The sequence below is a fragment of the Watersipora subatra genome, chromosome 4 (assembly GCF_963576615.1).
Source record: "Watersipora subatra chromosome 4, tzWatSuba1.1, whole genome shotgun sequence".
Classification (NCBI taxonomy): Eukaryota; Metazoa; Bryozoa; class Gymnolaemata; order Cheilostomatida; family Watersiporidae; genus Watersipora; species Watersipora subatra.
In genome coordinates this window covers 37,858,710-37,886,199 of record NC_088711.1, presented here as the reverse complement: position 1 = coordinate 37,886,199, position 27,490 = coordinate 37,858,710, and the positions used below count along the sequence as shown (strand labels likewise).

The window sequence follows — 27,490 nt, the reverse complement described above, 5'->3', positions numbered from 1 at the left end:
ACAGGGCTCAAGTTATACTAACGACTCTTATTATAGTAAAGATTTACACAGACTGGCTAACGTTATTCAATTCAAATTCATTGGGTAAAAAACATAGCCAATTAAAAATAAGTTTTCCATGTAGTTCTATGTGAAAACTGTTTGTTACCTGTGTAATGTCGGGCATTCACCTAGTACAATAAGGACAATAGGTAAAATAATTGTTGTGCCCATCTATTAAAGATCATTCTGTTGACCATACCAAATGACCTTCCTCTCACCAGCATAGTTTAGCAAATGTGCCGTGTTCCGCATAGAGCCGCATAGAGACATTGTACAGATATGCGTTTGTTAGCCTTTCATTTTTATGTCTTAATTAATGATCTAGCCCAAACTGTGGACCTGACAGTATTTCTACAGATATGCACTCAAGTGAACTATGAGATGAGATGTCACAGCAATGTTTATTGCCCCGGTGTGTTACATTGGCGAACCAAGGAATGTGGCAGGCTAGTATGTATTCCTACATGTATTGCAGTAGAAGAGCTCATCCCACAGTTCTTATCCTCATAACAACCCTTCTAATGTAATCAAGAAGAATGAACAAGATTCTACAGCATTTTACAAGTTTTATTACCCCCCTCTCCCCCCACTTTCCAAACTTGTAAATCCCATTTAAACTCACTTTACATATTCTACTGTTAATGTAGTCAAATAGTTCGTTAAAAGGTAGCGAGTGCTTTCAGCAACTGCTCTCTATAACACTTTCTGTTTATCTACCATAAACTTCTTAATTTGTCTTGTTTCTTATAGTGCTACGAGAAGAGACTTTTTATAGAGACCTGTACATTTTATTGATCTATATCACATGCAAGTGATTTGAAAGCTTAATACAATAGAATTATCAGCAACAAAGAGTAATGATAAACAACTGAGAGCGTATGAAGGCATTTGAATACCTCGACTTTCATATTTACTTGCAAGAGTTGTCCTCTCATCACCAATAGTTTTCTTTATGAATTTGTTAAATAATATTTACACAGCATCAGCACCATAATTATGTCATAAAAAGTGATTATTTTAATAATTACTTAGTAATTTAAGTGATTACCATAACAATTAATTATGTACACTAAAATTGAGGTTTCTTTGCATAAATTAATAAAGACTATAAATACAGCCGCTGTTTACAGCATATAGATACTGTTTACAGCATACCAACACTGTTTACAGCATACAGACACTGCTTACAGCACACAGACACTATTTACAGTATACAGACACTGCTTACAGCATACAGACACTGTTTACAGCATACCGACACTGCTTACAGCATACAGACACTGTTTACAGTATACAGACACTGCTTGCAGCATACAGACACGGTTTGCAACATACAGACACTGTTTACAGTATACAGACACTGTTTACAGCATGTAGACACTGTTTGCAGCATGTAGACAGTGTTTGCAGCAAGTAGACACTGTTTGCAGCATACAGACACTGTTTATAGCATACAGACACTGTTTACAGCATACAGACACTGTTTACAGCATACAGACACTGCTTACAGCATACAGACACTATTTACAGTATACAGACACTGCTTACAGCATACAGACACTGTTTACAGCATACAGACACTGTTTACAGCATACAGACACTGCTTACAGCATACAGACACTGTTTACAGTGTACAGACACTGCTTGCAGCATACAGACACGGTTTGCAACATACAGACACTGTTTACAGTATACAGACACTGTTTACAGCATGTAGACACTGTTTGCAGCATGTAGACACTGTTTGCAGCATGTAGACACTGTTTGCAGCATGTAGACACTGTTTGCAGCATGTAGACAATGTTTATGGAGCATCAAAAGTCAGTGGCAAGAATGTCCTGAGTTCGACTTCGTCTGTGAAATTTAGAGTCTCTCACTCTGATAGAGGTCTTTTCAAATGGCACATCGAGGATGTCATTTTGGAATGCTATAGAGACATGGGAGGGTCGGGACGAATATCCTATGCAATGTACCTCGCAGTTCTCCGGCAACTCATATCCCTCCACTACAAGAGTAGGTAGTAATCTTTATATCTAGAGTAACTGCATGATGAGTAATATTTTCATTCTATAGAAATGCAACAGAAGTGCTGGAGGTTGACACAGAGGTTGGTTGAGAGAAAAGAACAAAGTTTGTCTTCTGCTACATGTATATACGTTTGGACAGTCAGCACACCTTTAGCTGACCCATTAATCAAGTATATCTCACAAGGCATGAGCCACTATTAATACTAGAGTGAGCTGTGCGAAGGATATAGAGTTACCCTGATTTTAAACGTTGGGTGTTGCTTGCTATTATTGGAACGCTTATAAAAAAACTTGTTATTTGTTACTAATTCAGTCTGTAACGTACTGTATTTATTAGATTAATTATGGCAATATACACACCAGCGGACCGCTAGAGATGTTTTATACATGAATATTTTAAATACCGACTGATATTTGTCTTTTCTGTCGATTTGGGTGTAACATAGCGATATTGTCGCATTATGACAAAAAAACTAATAAAATTGTTTGTAATCATCAACAAAATTGGCCAAATTTAGCATGGTTTTCAAACACATGTATGCATGTACAAGGCATAAATCACTAATAATACTTCAGCGAGCTGTGTAAAGGATACAGAGTTATTCTGATTGTAAACGTTGGCCACTGCATGTAGATACCCTTTAGATTGTTTTAATCATAATAATATAGCATCACTAGCCATACTACTTCTTTGCACTACCAAAAGTTTGATCGTGATCACATACACAAATGGCAAGCACTCAGCGACAAAACTGACTTACATCTCTACAGAGCAAAGATGTACATCACTTTTCTTCTCTCAAAAAGAGTGGTCCACTAGTAGCATATTCAGATGTAATGCTGACTGCTGTCAGGTGACATCCATCTTATTTATCAAAGTATTTAAGGCTTTGAGATAATTATTATGGTTAAAGAGAATGCAGAAAACAGAGCTACATGTAAGTCAGCGATTAGGATGGTGATTATCATGGAAGTCTAGCCTAAACCATAAAACAGCCATTGTTGCAACAATCGACTGCAAGAGAGAGACTTAAAGCCCTAACTTCTGTAAGTTACTCTGTGAGGTAAGTAAGCTCACCGTTCACACTCTCTCTCATAACCCTCACTTGAGGAAAGTATACCTTCAGCCCGCTTTGAACTGAATATTTTCTCTTCTCGGGTAGACTTGGAGCCTCCATCTCTTGCTGAAACATAAAAACGGCCCTTCTCAGAGTTGCTTCCAAACCTATAAATGCTACACAACTCTCAGATTAAAGCAGAGGTCTGTATCCTTCTGTTGTCACTTTCATATTTGTATTTATACTAGCGGTTGCAATCTTTGTGCGTTCAAATCCTGCGTGAAACGGAAATTTAATTTCTAAATTTTAATCTTTCATTTTTTTACTTTATTAATTCGTCTGCGCATGCGCTCGTTTGCGGAAACGTCGCCATATTTGTAGACAAACCATCATCATTCTCGTTCACTTTACGTTATTGAATAGTACTTTTGGTGTTACTTCGATATTATATCAGGATTCTCTGGAGAAAAGTGTTCAGCGTCGCTGTACAATATTGCGAACAACAGCGTCATTCGCGAAAATTAATAGCAGAAGCTTCGTGTTTACAATGTCAAAAATTGTATACAGCGATGGGGGACAACAATAGAATGACGTCACGAAAAAATAAAGGGTAACTATAGCCGGACATACCGAAGTACAGACATACAGACAAACTTTGAGCTTTATATTACAAACAAATTTCACATATTATTTTACATCAGCTATCTGCAATCTTTATTTTTAACAAGAGCTGTCTACGTCTACCCGTACATCTGAAACCATGGTTAAAGGTAGGAAAAAGATTGTATCCCACTGGAATCAAACAAACGACATGTAGCTTGGCAGCCTGAAACTTGTGCACATGGCCTAATTGTCTGCCTTCTGATATATCAGAATAATTGTGCGAATTCTTACCAGCACTTGAGACTCCCAGGGTGCCAGTATTTAATAAAACTGGCAATTCTTTCCTATTTTATCGGCACCAAAATTTTTTCCTGCAGTTTAGCAAAACAGATACATACAGAAACACCATTCTCAATGAATACATGAGCCTTAGTATATTTAAGTTTATGAATGTACATCGAGGGAAGGCTGACAAGTAGATGAGTTTGAATCTATAGTCAAACCTCGGCATACAAAGTTAATCCGTTTTGATATTTGTTTCGCACGTCAAACCATCATATGTTGGAGTAAAGATTATCATAAGAATTTAGAAAATTAAGAGTAAAAATCTAAATAATATGTAAGAAAAATATATTAATAAAGTAATAATCAATAGAAGAACGTTTTTGTTGTTACTTTATCGGTTCAAAGGTAGACTGACAGGAACAGGTAATATCTAACATACTCTTAGACTGAACATACAGTGGTGTGCAAGATAAACTGAAACCTTAGTAGGAAAACAAAAGTTCTCATTTACAACATAGTTACTAATAATGAATTTAGTCAATATCCATAAATTATATATTAAATTAATCTTCATTTTATTCTGATTTCAAATTTGTAAAGCAAAAACTGTAAAATTATGTTTTTGAATGATTATGTAGGTCAAATTCTCAACATCTCATTTTTCAATGGTTTAAGATAACAATCTCTACAGATATGATCGCGCAATATACATTTTAATATTGTTAATTCTAAATCATATAGAGTACATGTATCAGACTCGAAATAAGCAAACAAACATGTAATATGTCAGTGTGACAGCAGCTTATTATACCAGCTGACTGATCTGGACAGCTATACTGTGAGCATCGGCAACTTTCATGATACAACTGGAATCCTTTCACCAGCATATACCTTATCTGTACACTAACACTCACAAACCGCGATGGCCACCCAAATTGTGAACTTAATAACCTGAGCAATCACTCTATCATGTTATTTGGCTAATTTTATCTAAATATGGGAGTCTTTCATTGTCCAAAGTCTATGTAATAGAAGGTCAATTACTGAAGGCGAATGTGGCAGCGATAGATCTTTTAAAAACTTGATTAATCGCTGAGTTATGGTGCTAAAAGACTAGGTATTCCAATTCACAGAATCGCAGCCTGTGAATCATGTCACAGGCTGCGATTCAAACTCTATATGCAAGTTTAGAAACCATTAAAGATGAACTTCAGCAATACTTTAGTGGATTTTATCAAGAACTATAGGAATCGTTCTACCGTTTGCATTGTTTTTGATATTTGAGGTGATATGACTGCCAGGATGTTTCGAGACTAAAATCAACAAAAACTTTAAAACGCTCAAATCAAATGATTATGACATCTATTAGTCGAGACGGACAGAATAGGGACGCGTAACACTGGAACTTGGATGCAATAGCCGATATCAACTATAGCAACAATATCATCAACAGCAACAATAGCAACTAATGATGTCATTTCGAAGGTATATACCCTTACTATAAACTTTAAAATATCATTGTGTATAAGGCTTTTAGTAATTGCAAAATGTTAAATTTTTAATGTGAAATAAGTTTTATTGAACTTTTTTGTATTATTTTTGGTTTGTATTATAAATTCAATTTCTTCCTTTCGGTGCATTATGAATTTTAGTTGAAAATATGCTGAAAATCGCCGAGTCAGTCACATATGGTAAAATGTCTGGTATAGATACAAAGCACTCCTGATAGATGTGAATTCGCTATCATTCCAAGCTGCATCAGCTGCAGTGTCAAATTATCAGCAATATTTCTCCAATTTGGTTTAGCCGTAACACTTTCACAAGGGTATTATGTATACTAGTACCCTGGCAGTCTAGTGCGCTTTGAGAGATCGTCAGGTGTGCTGACAAAGTGCAGAGAATAACTAAGGCCAATTAGTCAGCAGTGATTACTATGGCTGACTGGTGCAGATGGTAAACTGTTGGTCTACCAAGCCGAAAGTTGTGAGTTCACATCTTGTTAACAGCAACCTTTTTCCTAATGAACACGACTCTTATTATAGTAAAGACGAGCTGAATGCCCGGGTAATAAACCAAGTTTTTGGTCAGAAAATTGATTTTTTGTATTTAACATATAACAACAGTTACCATTCTCACTTTCAAAATTCATATCATGAAAAAAGTCTTTTGTCCAGTTCAAATAAATTAGGACAAAAAAATAAAAAATTGCAAAGGTTTTCAAACTTTTTCAAACAATTAACTTTTAAATTTCATATAATGAAAAAAGTGTTTTGTGCAATTGAAATAAATTAGGAGAAAAAATAAAACAGCTGTAAAGGTGTTTAAATGTAAATGTGAAATAATTAGTAAGTAATGGCTAAATAAAGTCTGTTTTGCTACGATTACAATGAAAAATTATTTGGTATACTTTTATAAAATTTCAATTCGTTTCCGTGTAAGGCGAAAATGTCATATATAATGGTATAGAAACCCATAGTAATTAGCTAATGCAATTACCCTCATGGTAAAAACCATCAAAAGTTTGTAGTTTGTACAGTACATACTATAAACGTTGAATTTAACTTAAAAGAATTTACAGTAGCTTAATAAACACATACTTAAGCCTGGTTTCCATATGACAGCACAATGATCGTGCGCGGCCCAGTGATTGTGCGCAATGCATTTCTCGGGCCGCGATGCAGTGTTTCCATATTGCGCGTAGGCGCCATGCTTGCATTGGACAGGGTGGATAATTTCCTTACTTTTTCATAGGAGAGACATTTCTTCGGGAAAAATAGCCCTCCGTTGCGAAATCATATGAAAACCAGGCTTACTCTTTCATATGGGAGACCGATTTCTTCGGAACACAGCCCTCCGTTTGAATTGTGGGATAGGTTGAAAAAGTCTAGCGGTGTATTGTGGGATACATCATTGCGCGCATCCATCGCAAGGATCCATTCTGTTGGATCCTTGCGATCAGCGTACGCACGTCGCGCGATCGTCGTGCGTTGACGTTTCCATATCACAGCTGGCCTACGCACGACGTCGTGCGCCTTGTTGCGCGCCTTGCACTGTCATATGGAAACCAGGCTCTAAAGCTAAGTTTAGCATGTATTTTACAAAACTAAACTTCAACTTTGTCTTAGGCTAAAATTTTAACACTTTTCGGTTTGGTTTTCACTATAACTTATAACGAATAACGCTGAACTGAGATAGGGAGCATGCGAGCATCGTATTTCTTTCAGACATTGTTGAAGGGATTTTGGTATACATGTATAGCATATCGGCATTTTCATTATTTTGTCTTAATCAGTACACCAACTGTAAAATTTTAAGTCCAAGAGAAATTTTTTTTGATATCGTATGGCAGAGAAAGTCGAAAAGATTTTGTCCTTTTCTGGCGATGACGAGAAAACATCATGTTCTATATTGTAAGGCGAAAAAAATCTTACAACAGGAGCGTTGTAACTCGAGGGCTCATTGTATTAAAGGTTGACTTGCAACAAAATTCACATTACAGTAATTGGGTATCAAAAGATTCACCATGTCTTACTCTGTTGTGTTGTAGGTGCAAAATATGTGGAAATGTGATTACAAGCTCTTAAAAGCTAAAAAAACAGCTAATCGCAGCCATCACGAAAACGCCGTAGGTTGGAATCAATTCAAATAACTGTAATGTGAATTTTGTTGCAAGTAAACCTTTAAGTAATAATTTAGTATGTGCCATCGCGAAACGGATATACAGTATATAGTAAGAGCGATGAGTGTGATAAGAACAGCTTAGCCTTGTGGTTATGCGTGTTTGTTAGTAGACTCGCGACTTTAATGTCGGGAGTTCAAATCCAGTACGAAGGTGATTATTCATTGGTAAAACTTCATCGTTGTAACTTAACAGACAAATTTTGAGATTTCCATATATAGATTGTCACTTGTTTGTCAGGAATGACACAAATTCAAGGTGTACTGTACACTCACAAATTCAAGGTGTACTGTACACTCACAAATTCAAGGTGTACTGTACACTCACAAATTCAATGTGCACTGTACACTCACAAATTCAAGGTGTACAGTACTGTACACTCACAAATTCAAGATGTACTGTACACTTACAAATTCAAGGTGTACTGTACACTCACAAATTCAAGGTGTCAGTACTGTACACTCTCAAATTCAAGATGTACTGTACACTTACAAATTCAAGGTGTACTGTACACTCACAAATTCAAGATGTACTGTACACTCACAAATTCAAGGTGTACTGTACACTCACAAATTCTCAAGCAGCCAATAGAGAGAGGCTTACAATTTCAGAAAGTGTACGAAGCTACACGACGGACTTGTAATACACTCACCATATTTTTAAAGGTTGGCTTCCATTGAAAAAGATGATTGGTGTGAGCTTTCTGTAGATTATGGTCCTCGATAACACTCATGTTACCTATAGATGGGGTCGTAAGGTGAGTTGCTTTGTGAGAGAGCGGGGTATTATAGCCACTGTCATATGATGTTCCGCTGTAGCTGCCCTTCTTCTGTCCCCTCCTCTGAGCTAGAATTGAGGGCCATGATTGCCTGATTAGCCAGCCTTTAAATACTGACTGGATCTTGCAGGCAGCATTCTGTCTGATATCATTCCTCACCATATCTAGCTGCCGGCTCGAATCATCACTAAAATAGCATCATCTAATAACTGCTACATCTGTTTCACAGGTAGCGAACCCGCAAGGGAGACAATTACATAAATTAGATCGAAAAATACAGGTTGACACCAATGAAGATGAATAGAAATACAGTAATCCCTCGCTTCTTCATGGCTCAACATTGCTCTATGTATTCTTGCTTGTATAATTATTATAAATATTGTGCTTCACTCATGTTTGGTGTTGGAAATATAGTTTTCAGTGTCATCAAACGCCTTATACAAATATTATACGTATGTGATAGACTGTGATCGTCCTTAATAACAGACGATTAGATACCTGAGAAAGATATGCTTCTGTCCAAAGACCCAATTGGCAGAGGAATAGGAAACGCTTTTTGACTCCATTATACGAAGATACTGGTGAAGTATTTCCTGCAAAAAAAGTTTTTGTTTATATCAACACGATGTTGTCCGTTAGTCCTCTTTTTGCTGGAGTTAATATTTTACAAGAAGATAAAATCGATTGCACTACACTTGGGGTTTCTGTTAAATGTCTCGTGTCTATATTGGCCAGTGTCACCACTGACTTGCTATTATGACAAGAAGTTACAAGTGTTTAATGACTTGTAGAGTTGAATAAGTTTTCAATCACTGGGTGATTCACACTTGTCCTTCATTGCTATGATAAGACTGTTGCTGATCACTCAGCAAGTGAAAGAGCAAATATTAGCTCATATATCAAATAAATTTTTTTCTATAGATTATTACAATTTGCCAGCTTAATATCTGAGAGCTCTCAAGTGAGCTACATAAAAACTAAAGGTTTGTTGAATCATATTGTAATTGCCTTCTCTTGTTTGCTTGGCTAGTTAAACATGATTATACTCATCCCTTAAACTTGATTATGACACAATTACCATCTTACAGGATTGGATCTGATACAAACATACAATTATATATTAATCAGAAGGATTAGCAAAGGAGCAGGACTTCAATAGGTTTCGTATTAACAGAAAATAAGCATTGATACGCCATATAAAATGCATGCATTAAGTTATCAACAAGCCAAAGTGAAACTGCTTCCTGTTTGTAGTGAAATGAAAGCAACCTAGTATAAAAATCTGTTCTGATTGCCCTTTGCAACAGAATAATCATCAGAACATGATTAGATGTAATCAAGGTTTTTTGAATTGAGTTTTTAATTGAGTCTGACAATTGTATTACAGTGTACAGCTTACAAAAATTCATAAATGTTCGCATATTCAGACCTTGAGGATATGAAGAGGGAGGTATAAACACCCCTTCCTTAGGCAAGGCAAACCTTAACAACCTTAACACTGCAGTTGTACATGTATTAAGTTGCTGTTCTTTATATAGATTAGGGGAGACTTCAGCGTACCAATTGCTGTAGCTACACTCACCTGACAACAGTCTTGATAGTAGTCGGTACTGGCAGCACTAGGCCTACTTTTGCGACAGCAGATCAGACACTTATATTTTGAGATGAATTGCTTGTAAGAGAGTCTGTGTGGCAGCCCTCCAGCCAGCAGCTTAACCGTTTCTGTTACTTCCAGCACCATCATTTGCCTCTTGACAAAGTCTGCATCCCAGTGTCGAGCACAATTTGATAGGCTCGCCTGCAAGATATCCAATGTGACGGTGAATCAAGGTAAATTTGATATTTCTCCAGCAAATGGCTTGGTGGTCTCCTTTTACTGGTCTGTTTATGCGTTCTTTATACAACATAGCCTCTACCCTAAAGGCTAACGAAGGGGATAGTGAATAATTGGGTGAGCGCATCACCATGCTAGTAACACAGTCTGGGTTTCTTGTCTAAACATCAGCTGACTACATCTTCTTCTGACACTAGAATCATTTGAGAAGGAAAGGACAACTTCTTAAAGATGAACTTGCACAAAATTTTAGTAGATTTTATCAGAATGTATCAGCATTTTTCTATCATTTGCAATTGTTGTTGACGTTTGAGGGATATGACTGCCAGAATGTTTATAGATTAAAATCAACAAAAATTGGTAGCAGTTAAACCGCTCGGAAGAAAAATTTGTGCGAAATGACATCACTGGTTGTTATCGTTGCTGTCAGCTATTGCTCAGTTGCAAGTCGCAGTGTTGCACATCTCTATTCTGTCAGTCGCTTTGTAACTGTAAATGTCATAATTATATATATATATTGCCTTATTGGCAATAATTTCATTTCAAATAGAAATGTTTCTCAAATTAAGCCATACAACATTAGTGAAACAAAAACAGGGCAGCAGTTAGCTACTTAAATCAAATGGTTTGACAAATAGTGTTTAAAATGCCTTTCTCCGCCAAGAGAATGGAAATTAGGTGGAAGATTGTTAAAGCAGTTGGCAATGATGTTTTCAAAATAATTGGTAGTGTTTGTGTGCATTGAAATGAGTTGAGAACCTGTAACTGTCATGTGAAAAATGAGGACACAAACCATGAAAAATCTTGAAACCTTTAATTAAAGTAAAGTAAACATTTAGTATAGGTTGAGTAAGAAGATACAAAGATTTGGAAAGATCATTTGTTGAAATAAGATATACTGGAATGTGATGTGGATTTGCAATTAGTCGAAATGCTCTTTTTTGCATCAAAAATAAATCATTTGTGACATATCTTGGAGCTAGATTGTAATAAATGTGTAAACCATTAGTATAGCAAAAGATAAACTGATAATAAAATGCTCTGACAGATTTAAAGTTTATGTATGGCCCGCAAAACTGGAGTGGAGTCAATGGCTTAGTGACCTTATTACAAATAGTTTCAACACGATTACTCCAAGAGAGTCGATCTGTCAAAACAAGTCCTAGCAATTTTGTCTCACGTCTACAAGTAATAGATTGACTGTTAAACTTAAGAGTAAAACTATTTCATAACTGCACTTTTGCTTAATCTCAGCGATGTAACCATGATGAAATGTTATTAATTTTAATCTTGAAACATCCTGGCAGTGAGATCAGCTCAAACACCAAAAAGAATCTTAAATAATAGAAAAATATCGATACTTTCTGAAGAAATCTAATAAAAGTTTGTGTAAGTTGACCTTTAAGCCTTCATCTACACACGGCCACAGTTCATGTAGTCGTCTACAACTAATGTACAACCTAACCGGAATAAAGACGCTTGTCAGAGATGGCTGATGTCGACAAATTTGACATCATGCGGGAGTTTGTATGAAATTTGCCATCTCTGATTCAACAATCACTCATTAACTCTCTAACAGTCACCTGAACAGTTGGTAATCGTAAAAGCGATGACAAAAAAGATTTCAAATTAATGACAGCCTAATATATAACAGATAGAGCCCATGCTAATATTATTGACCAATTAAATGCCCTCTACTACTGTCTTTTTTATGGATAACAGATTTCTAGATCAACATCTAAAACTGTGTTAACAACATGTTCACAATTTCTAGACATCATTTTTAACACCAAAATTGGTTTTCATATGCAAAACGACAATTTTGAAAGGGATAAAAAAATATCAACTTTGGTAAGTGCAAGTAGAAGTGAGTTGTCTTACCTTGATACATCGAATGAATGTAGAGTTAGAGCAGGCAAGGGTCTGCATCAGTCTGTCTATGCTAAATAAAAAGTCTTGGCTGTGAGAACTCTGCTTTGTGTCATATGGTCGAGATTGGCATGACAACACTCTATAGTTAGCACCCCTTGCTTTACCTCCATTAGCTGCAATAGACAAGTACATCATTACGTCATTGATACAAAGACTGGTTCATGCACTTGCAAGCTGCTGGTCAGCTCAGTAATAAATGGAAATTATCACACCTGAAATACAGGACACGCTACAACTATTTTGGAGGGTATCATGACAATTGTAGGATCTGTAGGTAAATCATGTTACGGTGCTGTAGTTAAGTGTGCCACCATCTAAAGATGGTAAAGTGACATCTAATCAACATGCACAACTATCATGCAAACGCTAATCTAACCTAGTAGTAATACTAACACTAGGATGGTCTAGTAGTAGTACTAACACTAGGCTGGTCTAGTAGTAGTACTAACACTAGGGTGGTCTAGTAGTAGTACCAACACTAGGATGGTCTATCAGTGGTACTGACACTAGGATGGTCTAGTAGTAGTACTAACACTAAGTTGGTATAGTAGTAGTACTAACACTAGGCTGGTCTAGTGGTAGTACTAACACTAGGCCGATCTAGTAGTAGTACTAACACTAGGATGGTCTAGTAGTAGTACTAAAACTAAGATGATCTAGTGGTAGTAATAACACTAGGTTGGTCTATTAGTGGTACTAACACTAGGGTGGTCCAGTAGTAGTACCAACACTAGGATGATCTCTCAGTGTACTAACACTAGGATGGTCTAGTAGTAGTACCAACACTAGGGTGGTCTAGTAGTAGTACCAACACTAGGATGGTCTATCAGTGGTACTGACACTAGGATGGTCTAGTAGTAGTACTAACACTAAGCTGGTATAGTAGTAGTACTAACACTAGAGTGGTCTAGTAGTAGTACTAACACTAGGCTGGTCTAGTAGTAGTACTAAAACTAGGATGATTTAGTGGTAGTACTAACACTAGGTTGGTCTATTAGTGGTACTAACACTAGGGTGGTCCAGTAGTAGTACCAACACTAGGATGATCTCTCAGTGTACTAACACTAGGCTGGTCTAGTAGTAGTACCAACACTATGGTGGTCTAGTAGTAGTACCAACACTAGGATGGTCTATCAGTGGTACTGACACTAGGATGGTCTAGTAGTAGTACTAACACTAAGCTGGTATAGTAGTAGTACTAACACTAGAGTGGTCTAGTAGTAGTACTAACACTAGGCTGGTCTAGTAGTAGTACCAACACTAGGCTGGTTTAGTAGTGGTACCAACACTAGGATGGGCTAGTAGTAGCACCAACAGTTGCATGTTTTATTAGTGGTACTAACGCTAGGGTGGTCTAGTAGTAGTACCAACACTAGGATGGGCTAGCAATAAAACAAACAAGTCAACTGGTTACTTATTTTTCAACTGCGTCCTTTCTACCAAACATTTCCTTACCTTCCATGTCTTTGAGTTCTTTACCATAAAGCTTAGACAGGAGGCTGAAATGAGTTGATTGTTTTGAGAACAAGGCTACGACATCATCGTCTAAACAGTTTCTGTCCTCCAGTAAAAGAGATTCGCTATCATACATGACACGGCCTCCGAAGTGCTGGATTGTAAACAGATTGCGAGAGCGATTGAGTTCCAGACTGAAAGTGAAAGTGTAACAGAATTGCACCTGAAGTCAGCACCTGAAGTCAGCAGTTAGTTTTGTTGGAGAATGTTCATAGAAGCAGTCAAATATATTTGCCTTTGTAGCGGAAATGTTTTTTGGATGAGGTGAAACCTCCAAATTGTCATACGAGTAGCGCACACATGGAAAGGCAATTCCAAAGAAGAAATACTCTGTGAGCAGGCAAGTGCAGACAGAAGTAAACTAAAGACAGCTAATGCACTAGAAACCTGGTAATCCTGAAATTTCTAAACACATATTTTCAAAACTAATGATAAAGTATACAAATTGTTGTAAATCCTTGTGTATAAGCCATATCTGTGAACTTAAATTTTTGTTAAAAGGTCTGCGGTGCGACTCATCCGCAGTCTAAAAATTATATCTGTAAATTTCTCACTATGTTCGGGGTTAAGGTACATTTTAAAATAGACAAATGCTAAAAATAATTTATCCAGCAATAAGACGCTAGGAAATATCCAGTGCTTGTACTGATGTAATGAGGTCATTAGTCATGGTCACTGTCATATGACAACTCCAACACTGGATTCCATTCACTGCGTTGCTTTTCGTTAATGCAAAAACTGCAGCAGCATTTCGGATAGTAGTTTCCAAAGCTATGTTCACAACTTTAAATTTAAACGCGGCATCGGATTTTGTCCCTCTCGATGACATGCGTTACAAAATATGCTCAGTGATTTGGTACTCCTTTATTGTAGTGTAAATTGCTGGAGGCATAACGCATCGCCCTCAAAGGTGAGAACACTCATCGGTCGATTGCCACCTCATCAGCCAATGCATGTGTGTGATGTGACAGACAGAGATGGTGGACTTAGCGATTGACTGACATGGCTAGGTTAAATTAAATTTGTTAGATGAATGGGAAAATGGTGGGTCTGGCTTATTCACACTGTATATCTGTAACTCAAAAACAGCCTTCAATGTTTGGGTGCGACCTATACATGGTAGCGGCTTATACATGAGCATTTACGGCATTTATATCTGGAAACAGGTTGTATGTTAAACTAAACATGTTGGAGTTGAATGCTATAACTGCCTGTACAAAACTTACGAAACTGAGTTTGAGTGCAGCTTCTCCAGTTTGCGTATCAGAGATCTGGGACGGGGTTGAGGGTCTTTGCTCTCTGAGCTAATAAGGGAGACAAGCCCCACATTCTGGATGATATATAAAGAGTTGTCAGTACTAATCCAGCACTTTAGTAATAATGTGCATTGACTTTATATCCAATTATATGAACCAAGATTTGCTATCCAAGATCATGATCTAGAATGAACATACAAAAAAGTAATTTACGAACACAGCACATATTAAGCGTGTAAAATGGCAAGCAACGTACTGCTAACATCAAAGTATAGATGCAAATTTACCATTTCCCTTGTTACACTATGTTTCTTTTATTTTTACAACTACATAAGTAAAGGGAGGTCTCTAAGAGGAGTTATCAACTGTTTGTTTCTTTGGATTCTCCGCGCATACACCAGAGTATGAAAAATATCTATTACTAGATGAATTCCCAGCGTCGCACGAGTGATAAAGTAATTACTCATGAATTTAAGTAGCTTGAACTAGTAACTTAAGCTAGTCTAAGTCTTTACTATAATAAGAGAGGTAAAGCCAGCTTGACGTTACGACTCTCCATGACATTACGCATCAGCTATGCTAGCAATTCCTAAGTATGTGTACAAGTATTAGCTAGTATGGAAATTGAATGCGTAGCGTAGTGGGTAGGCGCCTGTCTGATGAACTGGAGGTTCTGAGTCCACATCCAAGGCCAAGCAGATTTTTCGGTACTAAAACTTTATCGTTGACTGGAAATTTGGATGAAAAATGACAAACTCTAAAATTTATGTATATATATACAGTATATACCGACTGGTAGATGCTACAAAGAAAACAGTTCGTTTCGTGAACGTTTACGTTATAGGGATTCTATGTTATATAAACAGCAAAATACATGTAAATTGTCTAATACAAGATCTTCCCAAACTCACCTCTTTGGACCTTCAAAAAGGAAAAAGACTAGACTTGAATTTTTAATTTAATGACTGTACTGTAACTTTGGTGTTATTGGTTTGTATCGACAACTTTTCTCCCGCTTCTAATCACTTTTGCTCAGTTCATGGTTGATGATTGCGGTAATTTTACAATGAGTTTAGGAGAATGTACACCTTCAATGTCAATTCACCTATAGTTTTTCTTTTATTCTAAACAGCAAAGTCTATTTTGCAAAAGAAAAACAATAAAATGTTTTAAATGTCTAAAATAAAATAAAAAGTATAACTTTATTATAATAAGAACAGTGCTTATCTGTTCATCGGTCAAAAAGGTTAAAGGTTATGATAAAAGATAGCTTTCGACAACACACCAACTCGTGACATTCAGATAGGTAAATGAACACTCTAACACCTACACCGAATAATTGCGCAGCTAGTTATTATTTGAAGTTTAACGACATCTGACAATTTTTCATAACGAACTAGACTGCATAATACTAGTACGTATAATGGAGATAGCCCTAGACATAAGTTTTTTTCTTCTTTTATGTGTGGCAAGAGAGATAGCGATATGTTTAAGGCTAACCACGAGATGAGCATTATTAAAGTGAATTTAAATTGAAACTTGGAGTTATATTCTCAGTGTCACTTTAAATGATATGTGATTGACATGGTAATTACTCTGGTGACTCAATGTCCTGCAGGCGAGTCCAATAGAAACATTTTCAGCTGATCAGGTAAGCATTTTATGTTGATGAGAAATTTAGGCAATGAAATTTACTAATAAGGTCTATACAACTGCGTCATCAAGTCTTGTAGTACCGCCCTAACCGCCGCCTGCGTTACAGCAATTCTTCAACGACTAACGGGGGAACCTATTGCAATCCAAACACCATAAGCATAGCCCATAGCCTTATGCGTAAAAATTAAAAACACCTTAAATATCATAAGCTGTCAACAAACCTGTTGTGAAAGTAGCTGGATTGTCGAGGAGTTATCATACCACCTGATGTCACTCTGTATGCTGATATTATCATCGTCATAGGAGTCGAGCAGCTGGTGAAACATGTGCATATTGTAGAAGTGCTGGATGGCCTCAGCTCCAATGTTACTACACAACCGCTCGAGCTGTGTTCCCTGCATGTCAGTGATAAGTAAATGTTATGTTTTTTGTAAAGGTATTAGTCTCATTTTCCACTATTTCCCAACAGGTGATCAGCTGTAGTTAGCTGTCAGCTGCAGTCAGCTGAAGCACACTGGCTGATTTTGCAAGAAAGACTAGTCGTAGCAACTTTTGTACTGATGAGTTAGTTATTTGGTAGCAGGTCAAATGCTAGTACAGATGTGAACTCAATACTTTAACAAGTGGCCCTATGGCTTAATCCACTCTCCAATGTCTAAATTTACTTTAGCTTCAAACGATTCAAGCAGTTATAACATTAATGCATAAGCAGCTAACTTGAAAAAAAACAATTACATTAATCGAACCAGTCGCCATCTTACTATGGTGTAAAATAGTTGAGCAAATCGTGAAAAAAGCCAAAAAGAGTCAGATAGCAGAGAGTGGTTTCGATCCACCGACCTCTGGGTTATGGGCCCAGCACGCTTCCACTGCGCCACTCTGCTAGTTGTCGAAAGAGCAGTTAGTTTGCTTAGTGGAGAACCAAATCGCTTTGCCGGCAGCGTCTTGTATGCTAATAATAGGTGCTATTCAATAGCTAACAATAGCGATGTGAATAACCACGCCATCAGCTTCGACTGGAGCTGCAGAAGGATCAATGCATTGAGCAAATTATGTGCAAGATACAACTAAGGTTATACAGTACATGTACATATATCGTGATATGCTGAGAGATAGCGTGGTGTAAGCACAATGGCGGCAGAAAATCAATGATTATTTATAAGAAAGACTTAGCGAGAGAGCATGCCATTTGACTGTATGTGTGTGTCATATTATAGCAATCGACATGGGAACTTCTGAACCAATTTCAAAGATGACGACACAATCTTTCCAAATAAAACTAGGGTAACTTTTATGTGAAATGATGCTGTAGTTACACAGTATATTCAAATAATGCTGCCATACACTATAACTATAAAAAAAACTATTAAATTAAGTTTAACTTTCTGTAAAACCTCTCTTGGAGCGCCATGGTGCTCTATTTCTCAAACCTTACCCTATAGTGGCATCTATTACAGGTGGCATTCAATTAGAGGTTTTACGATATTAACTTCTAAAAAGGCAATAAGCTTTATTATTATAAAGTTTAATAGAAGCCACGTTGGTAAACACGATTATTCATCTCTATTTTGGCTCGCTTGGACAACTGGCCCTGTGAGGAGACGATTTGCCATCCTCTGCAATGAATGGTGGCTTTTTGTTCTTAACACTCCATTTCATACACTTATTATGTCATAGTGTTATCCCATTTGATCCATGCTAAAATAAAGCAAATTGATACTAATTTAACAGGAAATAGAAAAGCCATGGCGCTGAAGCTGGCATAAACTACAAAAAGTTGCATTATTTGACCAATCAGGCTATAGCGTACTTTCCTATTTTCTGTATCTATGTACCGTATGCTTCACATGAGGGGCTTAAGACAGCCAAATAGACCAACCTTCCAGCAGCAGAGAACTTTCCATTACTAAGTGCTATGGAAACTATGGAATGCAGTTGCACCTCTATTTACAATGGGTTAAACACTTATTTTCTGACATAAAATCTATATATGTGAGCAATTCTTGAAGATCATGTATGCTTAGCTTACTACAATCAGAGGCTGTGTGTGTTTTTAAGAACATTATTATACAGACAATGGCTCTGCGAGTCCAGTGGCAAGGGAACCTTGACGACTGGAAACATGCCCCGTTGCGGAGAGCAAATTAAGGTTGAGTGTTATTCCTGTCACAATCAGTGGCCTTTTTGTGGGATCTAGTGGCATCTTTAGGGTGTAAACCCCAACCTGATGCTTGCAGGTCAGAGACTGCCAGGAGGCTGCTGCTCACACAATGGAAAATTTGAGCTAATATTTGACTCCATAGCTGAAGTCTTTTCCAACATACGTCATTGGAGGTGTCCCGAAGCATCACAGTTTTATGAGTGAAAAGGCTGATTTCATAAAATAGTAAAAATATCAAATATACAAAATGTTAAGTTAAATAAATCTAAGCTTGACCTGGACAAACTTAGAGTAAATTAAACGGTGTGGCTCTTTCCATTTTACCTTACATCATCCATTTCCTGTGTCTCCAAGCCTGCACTCCCACTCACTCTTTTCTATGGTAACTATTAACTTGACTTTATTGATTATAAATTTATTTTATATTTCTTTTATACGATACATTTCTTTTATCCTAGAGATATACGCAGTATTCATAAAAAGATTCTTGTAAGTTCTGTTTATTACGAAAAGAATTAAATGAATCAAAGTATATTCTTATGGGGTTTAGTGCTTTTTTGGGCCACCATTTTGACACCGATGTTTTGGCTCATATTTTTTTAACTGACATTTTTGGCACCGAAAAGTCATTTTGACGTCGAATGGAAGACAGATATTAATATATTTGTTATAAATATTATATATTACTATTGCAGTGCATAAATTTAAATAAACTTGAAAAGTATTTAAATTTGTGTTTTACAATAATGCAAACTACAACACAATATTCAAAATAATTCTTTCTCGTTCTCAAATCTCCAAAACTTCACCAAAGGGTTCTTCTTGATATTCTTGACAGACAAATAAATATCCATTGCGATTGAATTTTTGTTTATGCCATTTTCACTCAATATTGTCTCTTCTATATTTGTCAATGGTAGAAACAATAGGCAAACTTGAGAGTTCAAACTAAAAAATCTAAAAGTGATTTCGACAATGAATAATAAGTATAGTAATCTAATAATAATAACAACAATAATAATAAGCGGTGCCAAAGAATTTTGAACTAAAATTATTTTTAGCCCAATAGTTGGTGCTAAAAAACCGGCGTCAAAGAAGAGGCACCAAATTGATCCATTTACTTCTCACGGGATCTTTAGATCCAACAAACCATATTTTCACATAGGAAGCATGTCAATGAACGTACTTTGACTGTAGAATACATTGTGCAGTTACCTGATTGTACTCTGACTGTAGCATACATAGTGTAGTTACCAGAGTGTACTTTGACTGTAGAATACATAGTGCAGTTACCTGAGTGTACTTTGACTGTAGAATACTTAGTGCAGTTACCTGAGTGTATTTTGACTGTAGAATACATGGTGCCGTTACCTGAGTGTACTTTGACTGTAGAATACATAGTGCAGGTACCTGAGTGTACTTTGACTGTAGAATACATAGCGCAGTTACCTGAGTGTTTTGGAAAGCGAGACAGTCAATGATGTAAATGCTGTGTGCATCCAATGAGCCGGTGGAGAGTTTACTATCTTTTTTGGTGACGTTGAGAGAGGGTGTGTGAGATTCTGTTGTCTGGTTTATCTTCCTCAGCAAGTGTTGAAACAACCTGCTGAAAAGACTCTCCGCTAAGAGATGACGTGATTTATTTGCCTAAAATTAAAGAATCACAAGTAGAGTTCATTTCATTCGCTACTTGAATTTGGCACTTGAATTTGGTACTTGAATTTGGTACTTGAATTTGGTACTTGAATTTGGTACTTGAATTTGGTACGTGAACAAAACATAACTACAACCAGCTCTCCTATGTGCGGGACAAACAGTTAGCCATGTTTGTAAAAATGTTACCTCTAGTAAAAATTCTATAATTGCCTATATATATACAGAATGGGTAAAGTAGATTCTGCTGAAACAAAATTATTCCGTTATATAGTGTCACAGCTGTTTCCGGTCGATATTTTGCAAAGATCGCAAATCTTTCTGTTCACTTTCATGACTTGAAAATGTTGACAAAACCTGGTATTTGGTCAAAATTACATAAAAATATTATTCAAACATCAATTTGTAGTGTTATCTGCTGCTCTTAAGGCAATAAAAATTAGTGCTGTCAGTTAACCTTTAGGAGCTTCAACTGTCAGTCAACTTAGAGACAAATGGTTAACAATGTTTGTAAAAATCCCACTTCTACTATATAATTCTAAAATTGTTTATATACCGCATATTCTCACATATAACCTGAGTTTAAAACTAAAAAAATTACCAAACTAATAAGTCGATTAATACGCGTACAAATCTGATTGCATTCAAATGAAATTATACTAACTTGATTCCAACACCCACAACTTGAACCATACTATTCATGCTGCTAGTAGCCTGTTATTTACAGTTGGTTTTATGCTGTACATAGAGTTTACGCTTGAAGAAAAAACGCATGTGATGATTCCGTCAAAACAAAGCAATAAAACCGGCCATTCAACCTTTTTTTTATCCTGCCTTTGTTCTCCCGATAAGAGCGTGCACGGACACGTTCGAAGCAGCTCTTGGTTGATAATAGTACACTACTAGCAGAATGCCTGGCCTTGCAAGGGTATTGAAAAACAGCTTATAAACAGTTGCAGGTAATGTAGTTGCCCGCCACTTGCCATTAGCCTGGCACATTGCTAAAGACTAATTTGAGTAGGTTAGTATTGCTAAGCTTACTAATAAGAGCCGTGAGAGCAAGCTTTAGTGACGTTGCGTAACATAGAATGCTACGCCTATGACATAACTGCTCATATCGCCTCAGAATTCAATGGATCTCGTGTAGCTTAATTGGTAAGATACTTGACTAGTGAATGGGAGGTATCAAGATCAAATCTAGCATGAAACGGATAACTCATTATTAAATTTTAACAGCTATAGCTAAACAAACTGAAACACACAACTTTGAGATTTATACATGTAGATGTCGATATAACAATCTGTGATTGGTTGGTCATACATGTAGATGTCGATATAACAATCTGTGATTGGTTGGTCATACATGTAGTTGTTTATGCCTGTCACATACAACTTTACATGCAGTTGACAAAATTTAAACAACACAATAATGGTTATCATTTTCATTAATTTTCCGCAATAAGTTTTCTGCAATCATTTGTTGTGACAGGTGCCTATAGCGCGTTAAGTGCTGTAGGGTTGGCTATTATACGAATTTTTATAAATTCACCGGTTTAGGGCTGTTTTTTTAGGGTCAGCTTATAAGCAAGATTCTGTGGTTTATAGAAATAGGTGAAGTGCACTCTACTACAACGAATTCTGGTTACGATTTTTACTTGCCTGTTCAACTAGTGCTTGATGATTGCACAGACAAGAAACCAATTGAAGAGTTAATCTGCATTGGTTGGTTAAATTCATTACGCTAATTTTTATAATAATATATGTATATACAATTTTATACCTAGTATATTGAACTCTCTTTTTTGCTTGAACCGCGCAAAAAAGCACAGAATTTTTTTTCTTCGTGAATATATATAGTATTTACATAAATAACAATTGAGTAAAACCTTTTAAAATTTTCGTAATGAATAAACAGCAATGGTCAAACCAAATAAAAATGCTCTAAATTAATAAAACTACCGTATAAGTTTTCTCAGTTGTTTTTGCACAAGAAGACAATTCCTCAAATTTAGTATTCACATATTTATGTCGGTTCACTAGGAAGAAATACTTTGTTTGAATCCATTACAATAATGATGAAATGGTATTTCTTTTAACTTATAAGGTCAACGGACTGGTAAAAGCTGTCTGCTGCCAGCAGGTTAGAAGGTTAAATCTCACAGAATCCAGCATAATTCTTTCCAATGTCATGCAATATGACTAACTTCCAGAACCAAGACTGATTACACAGGATCAATATATCCTTTTTAGAATTCCTGATGGCTGATCAACAGTCGAGTCAATTTCTCAGTTGGATGGTTTATGAAATTAACCAGATACAGCCATACCTCGATACCTCGACGTACGAGGTTAATGCGTTCCAAAACCGAACTCATATGCAAATTCTCTTTGTATCACATAACAAGTTGCCGTATATGAAATAACTAATTACTAATGAATCTGTTCCCATCCTCTGAGAAGACATCCTAAAAACGGGATATTGCAATGGAAAAACATGTTTTTGAATTCTAATTAAAAAAGATGTTTTAATTTCTAGTTCTGATTCACCACCTACCCTCACAAAGTAACAAATCCTTTTTTAATGACTATGATCTGCAATAAAATATTAAATTAAATATTAAATAAAAATGTACTGGAAATGTTTATGTCCAGCACAGAAAAATTGGTTTGAGGTGCGAAAGAATTGACAGATGAGCTCAGTCTCAACGCATTAACTTCGTGTGTCAAGGTATGACTGCAATTAATGTGGTGCCTTGTGTTAGGCCTCAAGAGAGCTAATGGTTTCACTAACTATGCAGTAATAGCTACACCATAAATCAGGCAGTTAGAGTAACACCATAGAGACTCACAGCGTCTATAGACTTGGCGGCTCGGTGATATCTCCGTTGAGTATATACTGTACGCCCTGTGAGGGCTTGGTAGAGACACGCTACAGGCACACCGAGTAGTGTAGCTGTAGCCTGTAACTCCGTATTTCCTACCAGATCTACTTTTCCATCGTCTCCTAAAATGGGCACAAACATGCGTGAGTAATTTCTCAAAGATCAAGTAAGATGTCTGCTTAGCTTACTGCACGCGGAGGCTGTGTGTGTTTTTAAGAGTATTGATGTACAGACTTAGAGTATTGATGTACAATGACTTAGTGATGTTGACTGGCCATGTCTGAGTCCAGTGACAAGGGAACCTCGACGGCTGAGACTCGGGGACATACCCAGTTGCAGAGAGCAAATTAAGGTTAGATGTCACTCCTGTCACAATCAGTGGCCTTTTTTGGAATTAAACCCAGCCCTGATGCTTGCATGTCAGAGACTACCACGCCGCTGTTGCTCACACAATGGAAATTTTGAGCTAATATTTGACTCCATAGCTGTGAAGTCTTTTCCAACATACGTCATTCGAAGTGTCACGAAGCATCACAGTTTTATGAGTGAAGAGGCTGATTTCATAGAATGGTAAAAATATCAAATATACAAAATGTTAAGATAAATGAATCTAAGCTTAACCTGGAGTAAATTAAACGGCATGGCTCTTACCATTTTATCTTACATCATCCATTTCCTGTGTCTCCAAGCCTGCACTTCCACTCTCTCCTTTCTATGGTAACTATAAACTTGATTTTATTGATTATTAATCTATTTTATATTTCTCTTATTGAAGCCCAGCTTGTTGTTTGTAGGTCAGGAGTTCTAGACCACTAGATGTCTAGTAAAAAGGCTAAATGAGGACTAAATATTTTAACTGGTATATGAAAGAGCTGCGTGTGAACTTTGTAACTGATGGAAAGTTGACATGTTTGAACTTTTTCATGCTGCCACTTTCATATATGACTGAGCTAAACTGATGCTGCCAGTTGTATGTTCAGCTAGATGTCATCATCGACTAATAGATAAGAGTGTGAAGAGATTCTGTGTCTGCAAGTGAGTCACTAGTTACGGCTAGCATGATCGTCTGATACACAAGATAATAATGCGCTATACAAAGATCGTTGTTCAGCATCGACTAGTATACCTACTAGTCGATGCTGAATAACGATGGTTCCACCTTATCTGAGCAAAAAGGTTCTCTTTTTGCATCCTATATATTGCCTGAAAACATAAAAGAGTTTATAAGTTGCGTCGGTTATAAAATTGTCTTTTTGCCAAAACCAGAAGAATATAAAAAATATTATCATAATAATCAATTATAAATGACGGGACTAGCCTCTTAAAAAGGGGAAACAAAAAATGGCAAATGATGAGTGAGTAGGCATCAGTTGACAGGTAAAAATGGTGAGAGACAAGATGACAGATGACAGGTAAAAGCCATTATTAATAAGGTGACAGATGACAGGTGGAAGATGACAGCAGATAAAATGACAGGCATTAATCATAGAAACATCATTTTACTACCTTCAGTAAAAGAGAAATTGCCGATGAGGAGAACTGCAGCTAAAACCTTCAATACATCCAAGTGGTTGATCCCGAGCGTGAGAAGAGAACTCTAAAACAGAATGTGTAAAATATTCAATTAACTGATATCGCAACCACATATATTAGCAATGGATCACTTGTATCATATTAGTTCACAGGAAAACTATTTGATGACACGTTGCTTAGCCATGCGCAGGATCTACTAATAGCGAAACAAAAAAGAGTCAAAATTGTTTTCTATCATTCACTGACTTAGTGATGCAATGCTACGGTATGTCAAGTAAATGATGGTATGTCAACATACAAGACAAATTTCTATGAACGAATTTTAGTCGGCATCCGAATATGAGCATGATTCAGTGGAGGATACATAGTAGACAACCTCTTAATCTAAGATAAACACTAACATTAACGAAAATTTATTTGAATATTCCCATTCTATGTCATTATTGACTCACCATATGATAAGTTCGCCTAAAAACCAGGGTAATTAATGTAGATTAGTGCACACAGTGCAATGATGATATGTTAATCAACGCAGCTATTTAACTGTGCTTCAATCAGAGAACTATGCAAGTCATTTTCAACCGCTGACTCATTTACATTCGCTGACCCATTTATATACCGTGATGCGGTCATGCCTCTCATTAAAACAGCAATCAAGTCATCAACCCTAATTTAAAATGTGAAGGCAGACACGATGGCCATAAGCTCAAATCAGCTCTATCTGTACAAACCACATATTAATCTTATTACACTTTAAATTTAAATTGAATATTGATCAAGCCGGATTTATCTCCCCATAAGTGTAGCCTACTTCCTACCAATTTTACCAAAAAATATAGATAAATGGATATGAACCTTATCGTTACTGGTCAACATTGTTTTAAACAAATTAGACCATGGGACAAAAAATAATAAAGTAAATTATATGTATTGAAGGAAGAAGCTCTTTTTGCATAACTCTGTTCTATAATGTAAATTGGTAAGTTGATGGTGTTTGGTATAAGGTGTAGTGGTTTCCTGGGGAAGTAGGTATGTAATGGATGATCAGGCAGATTGGAATAAAACTATGTAGTTATATAGTTTTATCTATAAACTAAAACTATATAGTTTTATTTATAAAACTGTATAGTTTACTAAAACTATAAAACTATATATGGAACTATATATGGAACTATATATGGAACTATATATGGAACTATATATGGAACTATATATGGAACTATATATGGAACTATATATGGAACTATATATGGAACTATATAGTTTTAGTTTGTTGTGTTAAGAGTGTTTACAGAAGTTTCCAAACCTCTTGATTCAATCGTGCTGTTACAGGAAAGACCTGCATTACTTGACCTCTAATATATTAAAATTTCCGCATTATTTTGAGTCTAACTTTCAACAGGCTTCTGTTTCCACCTGTTTTTTTCTTCTGATTACAGGCTTTACTTGAAGGGTTAACTGGCTGCATTCTAATATTACAAATATTTATATCTATAATCATTATATTTCATTTTTCAGTGATGATTTTGATACATATTAGAGAAATAAAAACCCATTTTTGGAGACAAAACACTTGTGATACAAGCTTTAGAATGTGACGAAAGAAGGTCAAAATAAGATTGCAAAACAGAGATGTGTGAATCACAACGTCTATGCCAAAGATTTACCAAAGCGCGAGCGTGAGAGCGTGAGATAACGGCACTCCATTTGGCGGCCATTCTAATACACTTTTCCCCTTCTAGTCATTACGCTACTGTACATCTTTTTGGTTAACCAGTATGGCAGATATTTATAACACAAGGTTGAAAAAGATTCCACAAATATTAAAAGAGTCTGTGCTATATATATATATCCTGCATTAGCTTTCAACTGATGGTTATAGAAATACATCAATCAGCTTGCGCCTATATTTGTGGAGTGTGCTAGCAAAAAGTTTTCTTTTACACAAACAGGAAATTTAAATAATTGTCTATAAAAATTAGCTATTCTTGGAAGTCATTTGTTTACAACCTATCAAGACATGTTCTGCTTTCATGCATGAGGAATTTGAACGAGCAATTTTTAGATCATCTAGTTCGCAAAATGAGCGATTTTAACATAATTATGTGGTGTCGCAGCTGTTTCCGGTTGATATTTTGCAAAAATCGTGATCTTTCTGTTGATTTTCACATTTTGGAAATGTTGATAAAACCTTGTATTTGGTTGAAATTACACAAAAATATTATTCAAACCAAAGTCTGTAATGTTATCTGCTGCTGTTAATGAGGTAAAAATTTGCACTGTTAGTTTACCTTAAAAAGATCTCAAATGTCAACTTACAGCATTTCGACAACAAAATCAAGAACAACTAATAGTATGAAATATGACAAACTCATGTTATTAAACAGCAGGAGGTAATGAGTATCATGCAATAGTGGGTAGCGTCGGAATCTTCACTCGCATTATTCATCATCCAGATAACATTGACGAGGTCCCCATGCTAAGAGGTTGTGTATCGGAATGGTTCAGACTCACAAAATTTTGGACATAAACTTGAAGTAGTGAGTATGGCATAAATAAATTCAACAGAACTTTACTTAAATTTTAAACATCTTCT

The 27,490-nt window shown here is 36.3% G+C and overlaps 1 protein-coding gene across 2 annotated transcripts in view; it reads right to left on the bottom strand.

Annotated features, from left to right (window-relative positions):
• Positions 1 to 834: 834 nt before the first annotated feature.
• LOC137393435 (unconventional myosin heavy chain 6-like) overlaps positions 835 to 27,490 on the bottom strand; it is a 64,303-nt gene continuing 37,647 nt past the window's right edge. Inside the window, exons 8-19 of one of the 2 annotated variants that reach the window (XM_068079987.1) lie at positions 24,868 to 24,958; positions 23,329 to 23,483; positions 20,276 to 20,473; positions 16,887 to 17,060; positions 14,980 to 15,083; positions 13,694 to 13,887; positions 12,188 to 12,351; positions 10,055 to 10,270; positions 8,971 to 9,065; positions 8,347 to 8,659; positions 3,148 to 3,253; positions 835 to 2,047 (exon numbers count right to left, since the gene is read on the bottom strand). In XM_068079987.1, the coding sequence (XP_067936088.1) occupies positions 1,857 to 2,047; positions 3,148 to 3,253; positions 8,347 to 8,659; positions 8,971 to 9,065; positions 10,055 to 10,270; positions 12,188 to 12,351; positions 13,694 to 13,887; positions 14,980 to 15,083; positions 16,887 to 17,060; positions 20,276 to 20,473; positions 23,329 to 23,483; positions 24,868 to 24,958 (2,001 nt within the window). In that variant the 3' untranslated portion in view covers positions 835 to 1,856. Of the gene's footprint in view, positions 2,048 to 3,147; positions 3,254 to 8,346; positions 8,675 to 8,970; positions 9,066 to 10,054; positions 10,271 to 12,187; positions 12,352 to 13,693; positions 13,888 to 14,979; positions 15,084 to 16,886; positions 17,061 to 20,275; positions 20,474 to 23,328; positions 23,484 to 24,867; positions 24,959 to 27,490 lie in introns of those variants that run through there. The other variant, XM_068079988.1, reaches the window with a different exon arrangement.